Source organism: Arvicola amphibius, chromosome 4 (genome assembly GCF_903992535.2).
Source record: "Arvicola amphibius chromosome 4, mArvAmp1.2, whole genome shotgun sequence".
In the NCBI taxonomy this organism is placed as follows: domain Eukaryota; kingdom Metazoa; phylum Chordata; class Mammalia; order Rodentia; family Cricetidae; genus Arvicola; species Arvicola amphibius.
In genome coordinates this window covers 47,498,213-47,513,112 of record NC_052050.1, presented here as the reverse complement: position 1 = coordinate 47,513,112, position 14,900 = coordinate 47,498,213, and the positions used below count along the sequence as shown (strand labels likewise).

The following is a 14,900-nucleotide window of genomic DNA, read 5'->3' as shown; positions in this document are numbered from 1 at the left end:
TGCAAATGAGACTTTGGGTGATTGCCCAGGTAGTTGTCTCTGTCATTTGTTGCTCATTTTGGAGGTTGCTTGATTGCACTTCCTGCTTACTCAAGTAATATTATTTCCCTTCTCGGATCTTTGATGGGGTTAAAGACTAGATAATTGTAGTTACTTTCCTTTCATGACTTGGCTAAGTTATTTATCTTACAAGTATTAAATTAGTTAAGATAGGATAATTATTCAGTATATTTGTTCTTATTGTATATAATTTTTATTAGGCTTAGAACTCTCTTATTTAAACAAAAGGGGAAGTGCTGTAGGAAGTCTTACAGCTAGTGGTTACTTGCCTACTGGGGCTTGGCCTCTTAGACCATATATGCCAATGCAGAACCTACGTTAGCCCCTTTCCTCTGTTTTGCAAGCTGCTCGTTCAGATTGTTGGATTGTTGGATTCAATCTCTGGCCACTGTTCAAGCAGAGAATTCTGATTTGTGAGTTTACCCCTAAATAAATATCTATTTCTCATTTCTGAGCTATTGTGGGATTTCTTTTAAGCATCTGTTCTTCACTCATCAACTAAGGAAATTCAAATCTAAACTACTTTGAGATTCCATGTTATTCATCTCAGGATGGCTAAGATCATTAACACAAGTAACAGTTCATATTGGTTAGGATTTGGAGGAAGAGGAACACTCCTCTATTGATGGAGGGTTTACAAACTTATATAGCCACTTTGAACATCATATTGCTGTTCTTCATAAAATTTTTGACTTCATCTACCTCCAGACCCAGGTATACCACTCTTACAGATATACTCAAAAGACATTGTATCCCATCACAAGGATACTTGCTCAAGTATATCTATAGTGGCTTTATTCACAATAGCCAGAAACTGGAAACAACCTAAATATCTCTAAAACAAAGGATGGGTAAAAAAAATGGTATATTTACATAATGGAGTATCCTTAAGTATTGAATTGGCCACTTACCTTCTTGAACCACAACAAGTTTCCAGTGGTTGAATTGGGACACCAATCAATCCACATAGCATTTTACCCAGGCTTTATGACTGTAAGATATGTTCTGACAATGGTGGTTTAGAGCTTGTGGGATTGGCCAACCAAAGACTGGTTTAACTTAGGTTTATGCTGATAGAGAGAGAACATTATCTGCCTGGATGGCTAGGAAATGGAAGTTGAATGGCTCAGAGACCTAGGATAGAGCCAAGCAAGATCTACCCCCAGTGAAATTATTCCGAATTATAGTCTGCTATACTAATAGACTGTTGTCTATCTCAATTGTCACCAGAGAAGCTTCCTCTGCCAGCTGATGGGGGCAATGCAGAAAGCCACACACAATCTTTAGGTAAAGCTTGGGTGACCCTGCAAATGATGGGGAGAAAGGATTGTAGGAGAGAGTGGGTTGAAGACATCAGAGAAACATGGCTGACAAATCCACTGAGTAGGTCTCATAGGGGTTCACAGAGACCGAAGCAGCAATCATGGAGTTGGCATGGGTCTGCTTGAGGGACTCTGCATACATGCTCTGGTTGATTAGCTTGGGGGGTTTATGGGATTCATAACAGTGGTAGTAGTACATTTCAGATTTTTTTTGGTCTGTGATTGGGATCATTTTTCTCCTACTGAGTTGTGTCTATCAGCCTTGATACGAGGGTTTGTGCCTAGTCTTATTGCATCTTTTTATGCCATGTTCCCAGGAGGCCTGGTCTTCTCTGAAAGGAAATGAAGAAGTGGATTTTTGAGAGAGGAGAGATGTGGAAGGGGCTTAGATGACTGCAGGGAGGGAAGTTGTGGTCAGGATGTAATGTATGAGAGACGAATAAATAAATAAAAAAAGATTACTGAGCATCAATATAGTTTCATTATGTATCATTTTTTCATATTTAAAAAGTATACTGTAGTCAACACAGAAATTTGTATAAAGTCAGAAAACATTGGGGTAACAAGAATGTATGAAATGGAGATTAAATAAAATAGTGGCTCTTACCTAATGATTCTAGGATCACACATGAAAGACAGATGATGTCATCACTGAGTCATGAAAGCTCCATTCCCTAACTGAACTACTTTGAAAAACTCATACTTACAGTTGAAATACTATGTAGTATGTTAGTAAATGTGTGTCTCCTTTCAGAGATATATTTTATAATAGTAATATCAATATACTTACTAGGTAAATTTAAGTAAAATTCTCAGTGTTACCATTACAAGGAGATTTTCTTCTTGCAAAGGACTCTTATCAGGGCTTCTTTCATATCTCTGTTCCTTAGGCTGTAGATGAATGGGTTCAGCATGGGAGTCACCACAGTGTACATCATGGCCATGGCTGTCTCATTTACAGTGGAGGTATTAGTTGATGGACATAAGTAGACACCAATAGCTGGCCCATAAAATAGTGAGACCACAGACAGGTGGGAGCCACAGGTGGAGAAGACCTTGTGGATAACTCGAGTAGATGAAACTCTCAGGATGGAGCAGACAATTCGTACATAGGACACAATGATGAGCAAGAATGGAATGACACTAAAAAGTCCTCCAACAACAAATATTATTAATTCGTTAATATAGATGTCAGAGCAGGCCAACTTGAGCAGAGCAGATATGTCACAGAAAAATTGGGAGATCACATTGTCCTCACAGAATGACAATCTAGATAGCAGTAGGGTGTGCAACATGGAATACATCATTGTAAGTATCCAGCAGAACACCATCAGAAACACATAGAGTCTGGGGTTCATGATGCTGGTATAATGAAGAGGGAAGCAGATGGCCACATAACGGTCATAGGCCATGAGCACAAGAAGGAAACTCTCCATGTCTCCAAAAACCAGGAAAAAGTACATTTGTGTCAGACAGCCCATATAGGTGATGGATAGGTCCTGGGTCTGCATGTTCTGCAGCAATTTGGGCATTGTGACAGAGGAGAAGCAGAGGTCAGAGAAGGACAAGTTGCTGAGAAACAAGTACATGGGTGTGTGGAGATGGGAGTCCAGTAGAATGAGCATGATGATGATGAGGTTCCCCAGGACAGTGGTGAGGTACATGGCTAGGAACAGGACATAGAAAAGGTTCTGGTGCTCTGGTGGGATGGGCAGTCCCAGGAGGAAGAACTGTGAGATGACAGATTGGTTGCTCATCATTTTTCGATTCCAGTATCCTAATGAGAAAGTATCAGGGTCCCTTAAAATTCAAAATAAAATTGAACATATATCTAGGGTACATATTATCTAACAATGGCTCTGTTACAGTAGTAGTTGTTATAATCTAAAATTCTAAATATCTGTAATTATTACAAGCAGTAATAATTTTTATCAACCTCTCTTTAACAGGTTTCTATTCCTTTCCTTTCTTAGACACTTCTATGCATTTCTATTGAAATATGAAATGAATTAATGCTTCTCTCTCCTGCTGTCTGAAATCCTGGGTATCTGTTGTTTCTTTGGGCTTCTCTGTGTTATGTTGTATATTGATGTTCTAGAAGAATTTGTGTGAGCTTTATCACCATAACTTTACATAAATTCCAAGATAATCTTATATACTCTAATGCTTTAAGCTACCATTTCAAACTCAGGCATGCATGCCTCTTAACATTCAGATTTCTGCTCCACTGATAGCTAATCATCTTCATTCCATTGTGCCTATGACAGTCATCAGGAGCTCAAAAGCCTCAAGTGAAATTTACATTTTCATTTTGTTGTCGTCCAACAAATCTCTCATATTCCTACCTCTCTCATATCCCATAGCATTGTGAAAGAAATTCATGTTTTCATCAGAAATCTGTGAATTTTGATACATTTTTCCTTACCTCGAACTGCTGCCATATATTATACATTTTCTTCCCTCATCCATTTCCCCTCATTTTCATCCTATTTCATCCATCTTTTTATGTGAGATCATGTTCACATATCAGGATCACCTTTTATCTTAACTGGAATGCAGAAGCAGACTCAGTTCATGTCTATGTTCTCATGTCTCTTTATGCTTCACTTCCCCTTCCATCTTCTCCGTTTACACTGTGGTATTCTAAGAGAGGCATTCCAACATCTTTCACCTGATTTATTCTTCAGATTACCCCTGCTACTGTGAGGATAAGGACAAATCTCCTATCAGACACACTAACCCTGTTTCATTATCTCATGTGTACCAAAGATATATCCCTAAATGGTCTCAAATTTACACTTGGAGTTCTTTCTTTCTCTATCAATGCTGTGGTTAAAACTCTTCAGCTCCCAATTTTAGAGTTTCTCTTTTACATGCCTATTCCTTCCTCTCCCTCTCCTTCCTCTTCATCTGGTTCATCCTCATTCATATGTAAGGGATATTCCTTACCATATATACAGCTAAAGTTACCCTCTCTCCTCATACTAAATAAGACCTTGACCCATGTTTCATAGCATGCTATACATAACCCCTGCATGTAATACTTTGATGACTACTTTATGCTATGTTCACATCAATTGTAAACTATATGTAGGAAATATTCATGATTTCATTCCATTTTGTTGTTTACATTCCTAATCTCAAACTATGACAAGTACCTGTCTTGATGCATGAATTTGGGCAGTGAACATTTGTCACCTGGTGCTCAAACTGACACAAATTTCTTTAACTTCAAAGGTAGAGAAATCACATTTAAAGTGAAAGACTTGACTGTTATCTCTAAATTTTAAATTCTAAGTGTCAGAGATCTAATGTTGCATTTCTACAGTATTAGGGTTAGTCATTTGTATCACACCTCAGTAATACTGATAACTCCCAATCATATCTAAATGCTTTAATCTTCAAAAGGTTATTGATATTGGTACAACAAAAAGATATGTTAAAATTTTTATGAACTATATAAAAGAAACACAAAATTGGTTTGGAATCTTTATTTGAGTTTTTCCTCAGATTCCTGTACTGTATGTGATGGTTATTTTCTGCATCAAGTAAGTTAAGCCCAACGTCAATCTTTGAAAAATATTAGTTGCTATAAAGACAGCCCATAAATGTTATTTAATCTATAGATTTTAAGTAAAGTAACTGATACCTTATAAGATGATGACCTTCATGCAATCAGAAGAAGGAATTAGAAGAAAATGACAGTTCATTGTAGAAAAAAATTCACATTCTGCCTTTGATACAAGTCTGTATCTTCCACTATTCTCAGAGACTCCAATATTCTAATCAGTTCTTCAAATTTTGGCCTTATAAGCCTCTAACATTAGACAGCCTGTGTATTAAATCATATGGTTAGACATGCACACACACACACACACACACACACACACACACACACACACAGACACACGCAAGTGTTAATATGTGATACTTGACAACCCTTGCTAATGATCTATCACGTCTCAGAGCTCACAAAATAGAAGCGTCAAGAGATATAATCAACTTTCACTTAAACAGAATAACTGATTGTATCTTCACAGATTGACACTTTTCAATACAGTTGAATTCAGAGTTTGAACACTTAGACATTGTAAATTAACATCACATAGGGGGAAACTTGTAGGAAAAATTCCATGCATCATTTAAAAAGATGTTCTCCATATCTACTAAAACTAGCCTCAAACATGCAGCACTTCTGAATCTGCTTTCCTAGCGATGGCATTATAGGCATGTGTCACCATACACAGCTTCTCCTCCTGTAAATGAACAGTACCTTTGTGTTGGTTGAGGTTGTGTGCAAAAATCAGAAGACAGAGAAATCACCATCAACTATTATGACTGATTGCTAATGGACTTCATATCTATTTTAGATATGAAGTCCACAGTTCTCAAATCAAGCAACACATAAAAATCCCAAGGGATATGTTTCTAATACTTGGAACACAGCATATCATTTAGGATTCTCTAGCAGTACATATTCTTGTTGAATAGCTCTCATTGTATATTTTACATGAACACCCAGATAATAAAGTAATCCTTGATGGACTGACCTTAGGAGCAATCTCATATGTTACCACTAAAACATATCTGTGAACATGTGCAGATAAAATTGATCACCATCTTGGGAAGGATATTCTTCAGAGTTTTCTAAGACCTGATAGGGAAAGTATAGTAAGCAAACCTTCAGCATTACAGCAGTGAACTCCATATCACAGCGCTGTGCCTGTGTTGAAATGGTGTGATAGTGAGAGAAAATTAGTGAGGAACAGTGATGAGCCCATCAGTATAAGGGTGGTTATGTGTCGACCATGAAACAAATACTTGTACAATGTGGTGGTTCTCTTGGGAGACAGAGAAAGAAAAATGTTATCATACCTGAAAAACTGTCCTGCACCACACTGGAAATTCTTATGGACTGATAACAAGACAACAGCTTATTTTGCTGTTGTTATGCAGCTCTACTGAGGCTAAGTCAAAGTTTCTGCTTCACCACACGGCTCACCTTTATTTTATTTGCAGTCACAGGTAATAATGGCCTCTGTCCTCGTCACATACCTGCAGCATTCCTAGTCACATCCCTCTGCTGCCATCTCTGGGCCATAGGGGCTCTGCATCCCATAGGAGTCCAGATCCTGTATAGCTCATTAAAAACATACTAATAATTCAGGACCTTTCTAAGACCAATTTGCATCCAGGATCTCTAGTGGAGACAAATTATCATCACCAATTACTCCTTTCTACACTTTGGGAAAGCAGAATTTAAACAACAACAAACAAAACCAATAAACAAATAGCAGAAACCAAACTACTCAAGTAAAATACCTCTCTTTTGTGTAGTTTTTTTTTTTTGTTTTGAGACAGGGTTTCTCTGTAGCTTTGGAGCCTGTCCTGAAACTAGTACTTGTAGACCAGGCTGGCCTAAAACTCACAGATATACACCTGCCTCTGCCTCCCAAGTGTTGGGATTAAAGGCATGTGACACCACCACCTGGCTCTCTTTTGTGTATTAAACAGTTATGTAGCATGCACTTTCATGTAGTTCCCATGATGAAGGATGAGATCTGACATAAAATATTAACATCATTGCATTTATTTCATAAAATTAAGTAGAAATGCCAAATGCTGTCATTACAGAGAGATTTTCTTCCTAGAGATAACTCTTCTTAGGGCCCCCTTTATGTCTCTGTTCTTCAGGCTGTAGATGAAGGGGTTTAGCATGGGAGTCACCACTGTGTACATCATGGCCATGACAGTCTCCTTCACTGTAGAGTTATTGACTGATGGACACAAGTAGAGACCAATAATTGTTCCATAGAACAGTGAGACCACAGACAGGTGGGAGCCACAGGTGGTAAAGACCTTGTGGATGCCCTGGGTAGAAGACATCTTGAGAATGGAGGATACAATTCTTGCATAGGACATCACAATGAGTAAAAATGGTATAATAACAGTGAGTCCACTACTGATAAATATCATCAATTCATTTTCATAAATATTTGAGCAGGCCAGCTTTAGGAAAGCAGAAAGGTCACAGAAAAACTGGAGAATCACACTGTTTTCACAAAAAGACAATCTAGCCACAAGCAGGGTGTGAATCGTGGCTAAAAATATTGTCAGCATCCACAGCGGCAGCAATAGACAAGCACAGAATTTGGGGCTCATGATGCTGGTGTAATGAAGAGGGAAGCAGATGGCCACATAACGGTCATAGGCCATGGCCACAAGAAGGAAGCTCTCCATATCTCCAAAAACTATTAAAAAGTACATTTGTATCAGACAATCTGCATAGGGAATGGATGGGTCCTGGCTCTGCATGTTCTTCAGCAATCTGGGCATTGTGACAGAGGAGAAGCAGAGGTCAGAGAAGGACAAGTTGCTGAGAAACAAGTACATGGGTGTGTGGAGATGGGAGTCCAGTAGAATGAGGATGATGATGATGAGGTTTCCCAGGACAGTAGTGAGGTACATGGCCAGGAACAGGGCAAAGAACAGATGCTGGTGCTCTGGGGGAATCGGGAGGCCCAGGAGGAGGAAATGGGAGATGGCAGTGTGGTTGTTTTCAGTCATGATCTGCTCTCAATGACTTTAAGAAAAAAAATTACCAGTTTCTTAAACTGCCAGTAGTTAAGCTTATATAAGATCATATATCAATTCCACTGTTTTTTCTAATTTAGGAAGAAGATTTTTTTCTTTATTTTTGACATTCTTTAATTTTTTTTTATTCTTTGCTTCACTATGGCATGGAATATCCTTAATTCCTTAACTTCTTTAGTTTTTCTTGGTAGATGATGAAATGCTAACCCTGTTCTTTCTACTCTGCAGACATTCACCAATCCATTTGTATATCCCAGTGAAAAAAGGCATGTTTCTGTAACACCCATGGTATATTACATGCTCTACAATAATTAATCTTATTCTAATCAAAATAAATAAAATCTCTACATCCAAATATATTTAGTCATGCCTGCATTTTTTCAGCAATACTGTACTTAAAGTGAAGTTTGTGCCTCCATCATTTCTGATTTAATATTTTTTTTTACCCATTACATGATCTCCTCAACAGCATGGTTGTTCTACTTATATTTCCAAAATATGAATTAAACCTTTCTTATGACTGTATACACAATAAAACCTCCTATCATGTTCCATCAGCATCTTGTACTCATCTCACAACTACTAATGACTCTGATCACTCGCTCACAGCTATTGCCGCCATAGTCTACACTTCATGCAGGAAAGGCTGTGCTTGCCCTCATCCTGCAGCAAGGCTAGCTATGCCTGGATATGACCCAATGTCCATGAAGATTTCCTGACTGTGGTGTAGCCTGAGAAAAGCCCTCTTTCAAATTTAAGGCAGAAATGCATATTAAACTCAAATATTTTCTTTTTCTCAGTCTCCCAAGAATGTTAAACTCATTTAATTTGATCATTTAGAATGAGAACTTGATACTTTGTGGTTAGCTTTACATATGCAATGGTGCATTTATGGAAAGTATTAAGGGTTAAAAATGCAGTTTTCTTTTCAATAATACTAATAACTCAAAATCTTTATGCTTCAACTCATACGATTCCACTGATGGTGATGCGGAAAAAGAAATACCATGAACGTTTTATAAACTAGTAGGTATTTTTATCCTCCACTTGATTCCATCTTCAGATATCCATACCTAACCTTATAGTAATTATTATAGTAACTGTTAAGGTCCTGCTAGAAAGTATGGTCAAATTATAATACTGGAAATTTCTATGAAAGGTTACATTGTTATTAACATTTAGATCAGTTATTAGCATTAAATCAAAGTAAAGTAACTCTAATCCTTTATAATGTGACTAAATTCATATGAGCAATTGGAAGAAGAAAAAGAAAAACTGGTCTCCTTAGAATCTGTATACACACTGCCTTGAATTTGAGACTGTACCTCCACTCTTTCCAGAGAGTCCATTCTGCACTTTTTGGATTTAGTAATTCTTAAATTGTGTGCGCTGTATCTTTAAAACAGTTCCATGTCTTGTTATGTTTTCTTCTAGTTAACTCTGTCGAATGAACCCTAGTCTATATCAATGCTATCAAAAAAAGTAAAGGAGAAGCACAAAGATATGTGAGGACAGGGTCTTGGCATTTAGCGCAGTTGTCCTGTAGCTATCTAGCACGCCCAAGTCCCTGAATTCCACTTCTAACTGAAATTAACAGAAGAGATTGAATGACATGAGGTGGGAAATGCTTCCCTGACACTATCTGACTGAGTCCAGATGCTCGTGTTTCTATCCTGTTAATGGTCACTAGGGCAGCTGCACTAACAGTTTAAAACTCTGAGGTTATGTTTAGTAACAAAGGAAAGAGGAATACAGGAGAAATTGTGTAACATTTTCAAAGAATTATTTGTATTCTGTGAATGAGTGGGGGCCATGTCTTGTGGAAACTTACATGAAGAGATTGCAAAGCAGAGGTCACCTGTGAAGCTTTCTGCAGATGACCTAATGGACTTCACTTCTTCAGTTTTTAAACTCACAATTCTTTAGTGGAGTAGAATATCCCATGGACATGGTTCTAGCAGTTAGTATACATGCAACTCACATGGGATTCTCTGAAAACAATGACACTTGTTTTGAAGCTGATATTCAACTTTATTAATGGATACTCAGGTGATGTCAGTACTCTGACTGATGGGTTGTGATAAGAAGCAAGTACAGGTATTACTTTAAGTTATATATTTCTGAGCTCTTTTTGATAGATCCGTTCCATATTTGCTAATGTTACACAGTTAAAGATGTTTTAAAAGAATAATTAACAACTCCAGCATTACCCTGCCAAGTTATTAGGTTGAGATGGAAAAAATGCCCTATGAGTAATTTAAACTTGAGCATCAACAAAATTATTGTCATTGTAACTGAGCAACAAGGTATTTCTACAGTACGATGAAGTATTGCACAATATGGAAATGCAAAGAATTTTAACATACCTGAAAATTGCTAGTCATACTTTGATAAACTAGAAATGCAAGCTCCATAGGTTGGAGGACAGCATGGGAAGTCCTTGGTTCCCTTTATTTATTATAAGCACAGGAAAGAACATCCTCTGTAATCAACACCTTCTTATATGTACCCTTCTAGCCATCTCTGGACCCAGGGACTCTGTATCCCAGAGGAGTTCAGTTTTTGCATTACTCATTAGAGATAACATTAATAGTCCAGGATATATTTAGGACCAATTTTCTCAGTTTTTCTAGGACCAATTTTCTCAGCTGATAATAGCCACTGATGAATCCTGAATAGACTTATGGGGAATTTGGAAAAGACAATAATGTCAATTTATACCTACTATTAGCCTGTTTATGGAATGGATAAGATTTATGTGTAACTCCAGTTAAGATTAAAAATCCTTATGCTTCAATTTATAATATTCCACTGATAGTGATATAGGAAAAGAAATACCTTTATAATTTGAGTAACTTCATATGAGAAATTGGTAGAAGAAAAAGAAAAACTGGTCTCCTTAGAAACTGTATCCACACTGTTTTGAATTTGGGACTGTATCTCCACTGTTCCCAGGGAGTCCATTCTGCACCTTATCAATTCCCAATTGTGTGCACTGTATCTTCAAAACGATTCCTTGTCCTGTTCAGTTTTCTTCTAGATATCTCTATCTAATAAACCCCAGTCTATATCAAAGCTGGCAGAGAAGTCAAGCAGATGCACAAAGACATGCGGGGAACGACTTGCACATTTAGCTCAGTGACAGTGTAGTTTTCTAGCATCCTCAAATCCCCGAGTTCCACCTCCAACTGAAAAAAAAATAGAAGAAAATGAATGGCACACGGAAATGTGGGAAAACCTTCCATTGAACTATCTGACTGAGTCCAGCTGCTGGTGTCTCCATTCTTCTGATGGTGGTCATTAGTGCAGCTGCACTAACAACTTAACAATTTAATGTCATGTTTGTTTACAAAGGAAAGAACAATAAAGACAAAATTGTGCAGTTAATATACATACAGCTCATCTGAGATTTTCTAGAAACACAATTCTGCTTTTGAAACTAATATTCAACTTTATAAATGAACACTCAGGTGATGTCAATACTCTGGTCAATGGGTTGAAGTAAGGAGCATGTTCTTTTGATTGGAGATCTGTTAAAAGTTTACTAATTTTACAAAACTAAAGACCTTACTAAAAGAAGGCTTAAGAACTCCAACATTTCCCCTAACTTAAAGAGTGGTTATTAGGTTGAAATGGAAAACATTAAGTAATTGTGATCAAGGCCATCATTACCAAAATGATCATCAGTGAAACTGTGGGACAAGTTATTTCTCTATGGTAAAGTGTTGCAAATAGCAAATGGAAATAGCAAAGAATGTTATCATACCTGAAAACTGCCAGTTATACTGTCATAAAGCTGAAAATGCAAGATCATAGGTTGGAAGAATAAGGTACCTCCTGATATTTTTTCTAGGATTATTAAATGTGTATTCAAGTCTGTGCTTCAGACTCTGGTCACCTTTACTCATTAAAGGGCCAGGAAAGAGCAGACTTTGTAGTCAACTCCTCTTTACATGTCCCCTTCTAGCCATCTCTGGACAAAGGGTCTTTGTATCCCAGAGGTGTCCAGAGTCTATGTAATTACTTGGGACTCTCTCTCTCTCTCTCTCTCTCTCTCTCTCTCTCTCTCTCTCTATATATATATATATATATATATATATATATATACATACACATACACACATATACATATATATGTATGTATGTATACATACATATATATATGTATACATACATACATACATACACACATACATACATACATAAGGACAATTACTTTCAGTATCCTGAGGTGTGGGCTGAATATTCTTAGAGGAAGGTGGAAGTGAAGAAAAAATCATATAGGTGAATGCTTATATTTTGCCTGTTTATGGAATGGTTAGGATTTATGTATAATCTGTCTTTGATTTTTGAGTAGGCTAAGAGTGGGCTATTTGCAAACCACTGAATAATTTATAAATGCTGTGTGTTTAAAGAAACTGGATTTGTGATCTATATGATCAATTTGTTTCAGCGCAGTTGTTCACAACATTCTTTTGTTACACTCGAAATTATCTTCTTATGCCTCCTCTTTCATTTCTCAGCCTTGTGACTTCTACCCCCACTTCACTTTTTAGCTTGGGTATTGGATTTTTTTATTATTGTATTTAAAGAACCAACTTTTGGCTTTATTGACTTATTCTGTTTCTTATTTTAAATTTCAACTAATTCCTAATCTGTGTATTTTTGTGTGCATGTTATTTTTTTTCTATGGTTTTGAGTTTAGGTCAGTCTTCTTTTCCTAGCTAATACAATTAAGCTTACAACTTATTTCCTTTTCAATGTTTTATTCTGTGGCATAAATTTCTCTCTAATTTTTAAGTTTTCTTTTCCCCCCAAAATTTCAGTATTTGTCTTTTTTGAATCAAGTCCAAAGTATATTTTAGTCTTTGAAAATTAACTCTCTTATTATTATATAGCAAAGAAGAACAAGAAAAAGAAATAAACTATGTTTTAGGAATGTGTGATTAAGTTATTCACAGGCAGCTTAATAGTTCATGCAGAATTCCAGACAATCTGCAAAAGGGTTCTAGAACTACTAAGCTAGTACCACAACTGCATATGCGCTTAAAAGTCCATATGAAAATATTGCCCAGTCAGTAAACAGTTCATTATTAACGTGTCAAAATATGTTGCTTTTCTCTCACATGGGAGACTTATGTTCCAATGACACAGACAATACCCCCCAAAAATGGCAGTGCTGAAATTCCACATTGTGGGGTTTCTTCCACAAATGATTGAAAGTTTCTCTTACAAATTAGGCTCAATAAGGACTCATGGTAATTAATAACAGCAGTTCATTATAATAATTGACCATAACTAAAGCCATTTGAAAAATCATATTTCTGTCAAAAATATTTCACTGTATTGCATATAACACTCCTTTGTACTTTTGATCATGAGAACAATTACAACGCCCTTGTAACAGGAAGTAAGGTGAAAGACACAGACAATGTGGCATAGCTTTGGCTTTCTCTGTCTACCTCATTTGAAGATTTACCGAACCTCTCTGCATGTGGTTTCATAGCACAGGAGTGGATTTGGTTCTCAAGATGGTTGAAGAGCACTTCACAAAGAGGGCAGCAGAGAGAATGTGGAAATGCTAGAGAATATTATTCAGATCTCTTACTGAATGCAGACTGAAAGCACTCAGGTTTCTTCATGCTATATGGGGTGGAGTATCATTTAAAACTGTGAATGGTTAATCTCTGGCATTTCCCATTTAAGACTGTCAGACTAGAGTTGAGTGGAGGGAACTGTAATGGTAAGTATTAATTAAGAATCAATGATAGCCTTTGCTGGAGAGGTTGTGGAGTAAGGGGTACACTTATCCATTGCTGGTGGGAATGCACACTTGTACAAGCACTTTGGAAAGCAGTGTGGCGGTTTCTCAGGAAATTTGGAATCAACCTACCCCAGGACCCAGTAATTCCACTCTTAGGAATTTACCCAAGAGATGCCCAATCATACTACAAAAGCATTTGCTCAACTATGTTCATAGCAGCATTATTTGTAATAGCCAGATCCTGGAAACAACCTAGATGCCCTTCAGTGGAAGAATTGATGAAGAAACTGTGGAATATATACATGTTAGAATACTACTCAGCAGTAAAAAACAATGACATCTTGAATTTTGCATGCAAATGGATGGAAATAGAAAACACTATTCTGAGTGAGGTAACCCAGACCCAAAAAGATGAACATGGGATGTACTCACTCATAATCGGTTTCTAGCCATAATTAAAGGACATCGAGCCTATAATTCGGGATCCTTGAGAAGATAATAAGAAGGTGAACCTAAAGAAAAACATATAGTAATCCTCCTGGATACTGGAAGTAGACATGATCACCGGGCAAAAATTGGGAACTTGAGTGTGGGGCGAGACGGGGCCAAGGGAAGATGGGGAGACAAAAGCGTGAAGGGGAGAATGGGGGGAGCTTGGAGGAATGGGATGCTTGGGATATAGGAAGGGTGGATATGGGAGCAGGGAAGCATATATCTTAATTAAGGGAGCCTTCTGAGGGTTGTCAAGAGACTTGACTCTAGAGGGGTTCCCGGGTTTCCAGGGAGACGCACCCAGCTAGTTCCTTGGGCAGCTGAGGAGAGGGAGCCTGAAAAGGCCAGTTCCTATAGCCATACTGATGAATTTCTTGCATATCACCATAGAACCTCCACCTGGCAATAGATGAAGAAATTGACTGAGCCCCACATTGGAGCACCGGGCTGAGCTCCCAAGGTCCTGATAAGGAGCAGAAGGAGGGAGAACATGAGAAAGAAAGTCAGGACTGTGAGGGTTGCGTTCACCCATGGAGACGGTGGGACAGAACTAACGGGAGATCACCAACTCCAGTTGGAATGGGACTGATGGAACATGAGACCAAACCGGACTCTCTGAATGTGGCCGACGGTGGAGGCTGACTGAGAAGCCAAGGACAATGGCGCTG

At 37.7% G+C, this 14,900-nt stretch overlaps 2 protein-coding genes across 2 annotated transcripts; both read right to left on the bottom strand.

Annotated features, from left to right (window-relative positions):
- Positions 1-2,206: 2,206 nt before the first annotated feature.
- Positions 2,207-3,142, bottom strand: LOC119812243 (olfactory receptor 1468-like). Its single transcript, XM_038326757.1, has one exon. The coding sequence runs from the start codon at positions 3,140-3,142 to the stop codon at positions 2,207-2,209; it is 936 nt and encodes a 311-aa protein (XP_038182685.1).
- Positions 3,143-7,010: 3,868 nt separating this feature from the next.
- LOC119812067 (olfactory receptor 1496-like) lies at positions 7,011-7,949 on the bottom strand. The gene has a single exon (XM_038326413.1). The coding sequence runs from the start codon at positions 7,947-7,949 to the stop codon at positions 7,011-7,013; it is 939 nt and encodes a 312-aa protein (XP_038182341.1).
- Between the last annotated feature and the right edge of the window lie 6,951 nt (positions 7,950-14,900).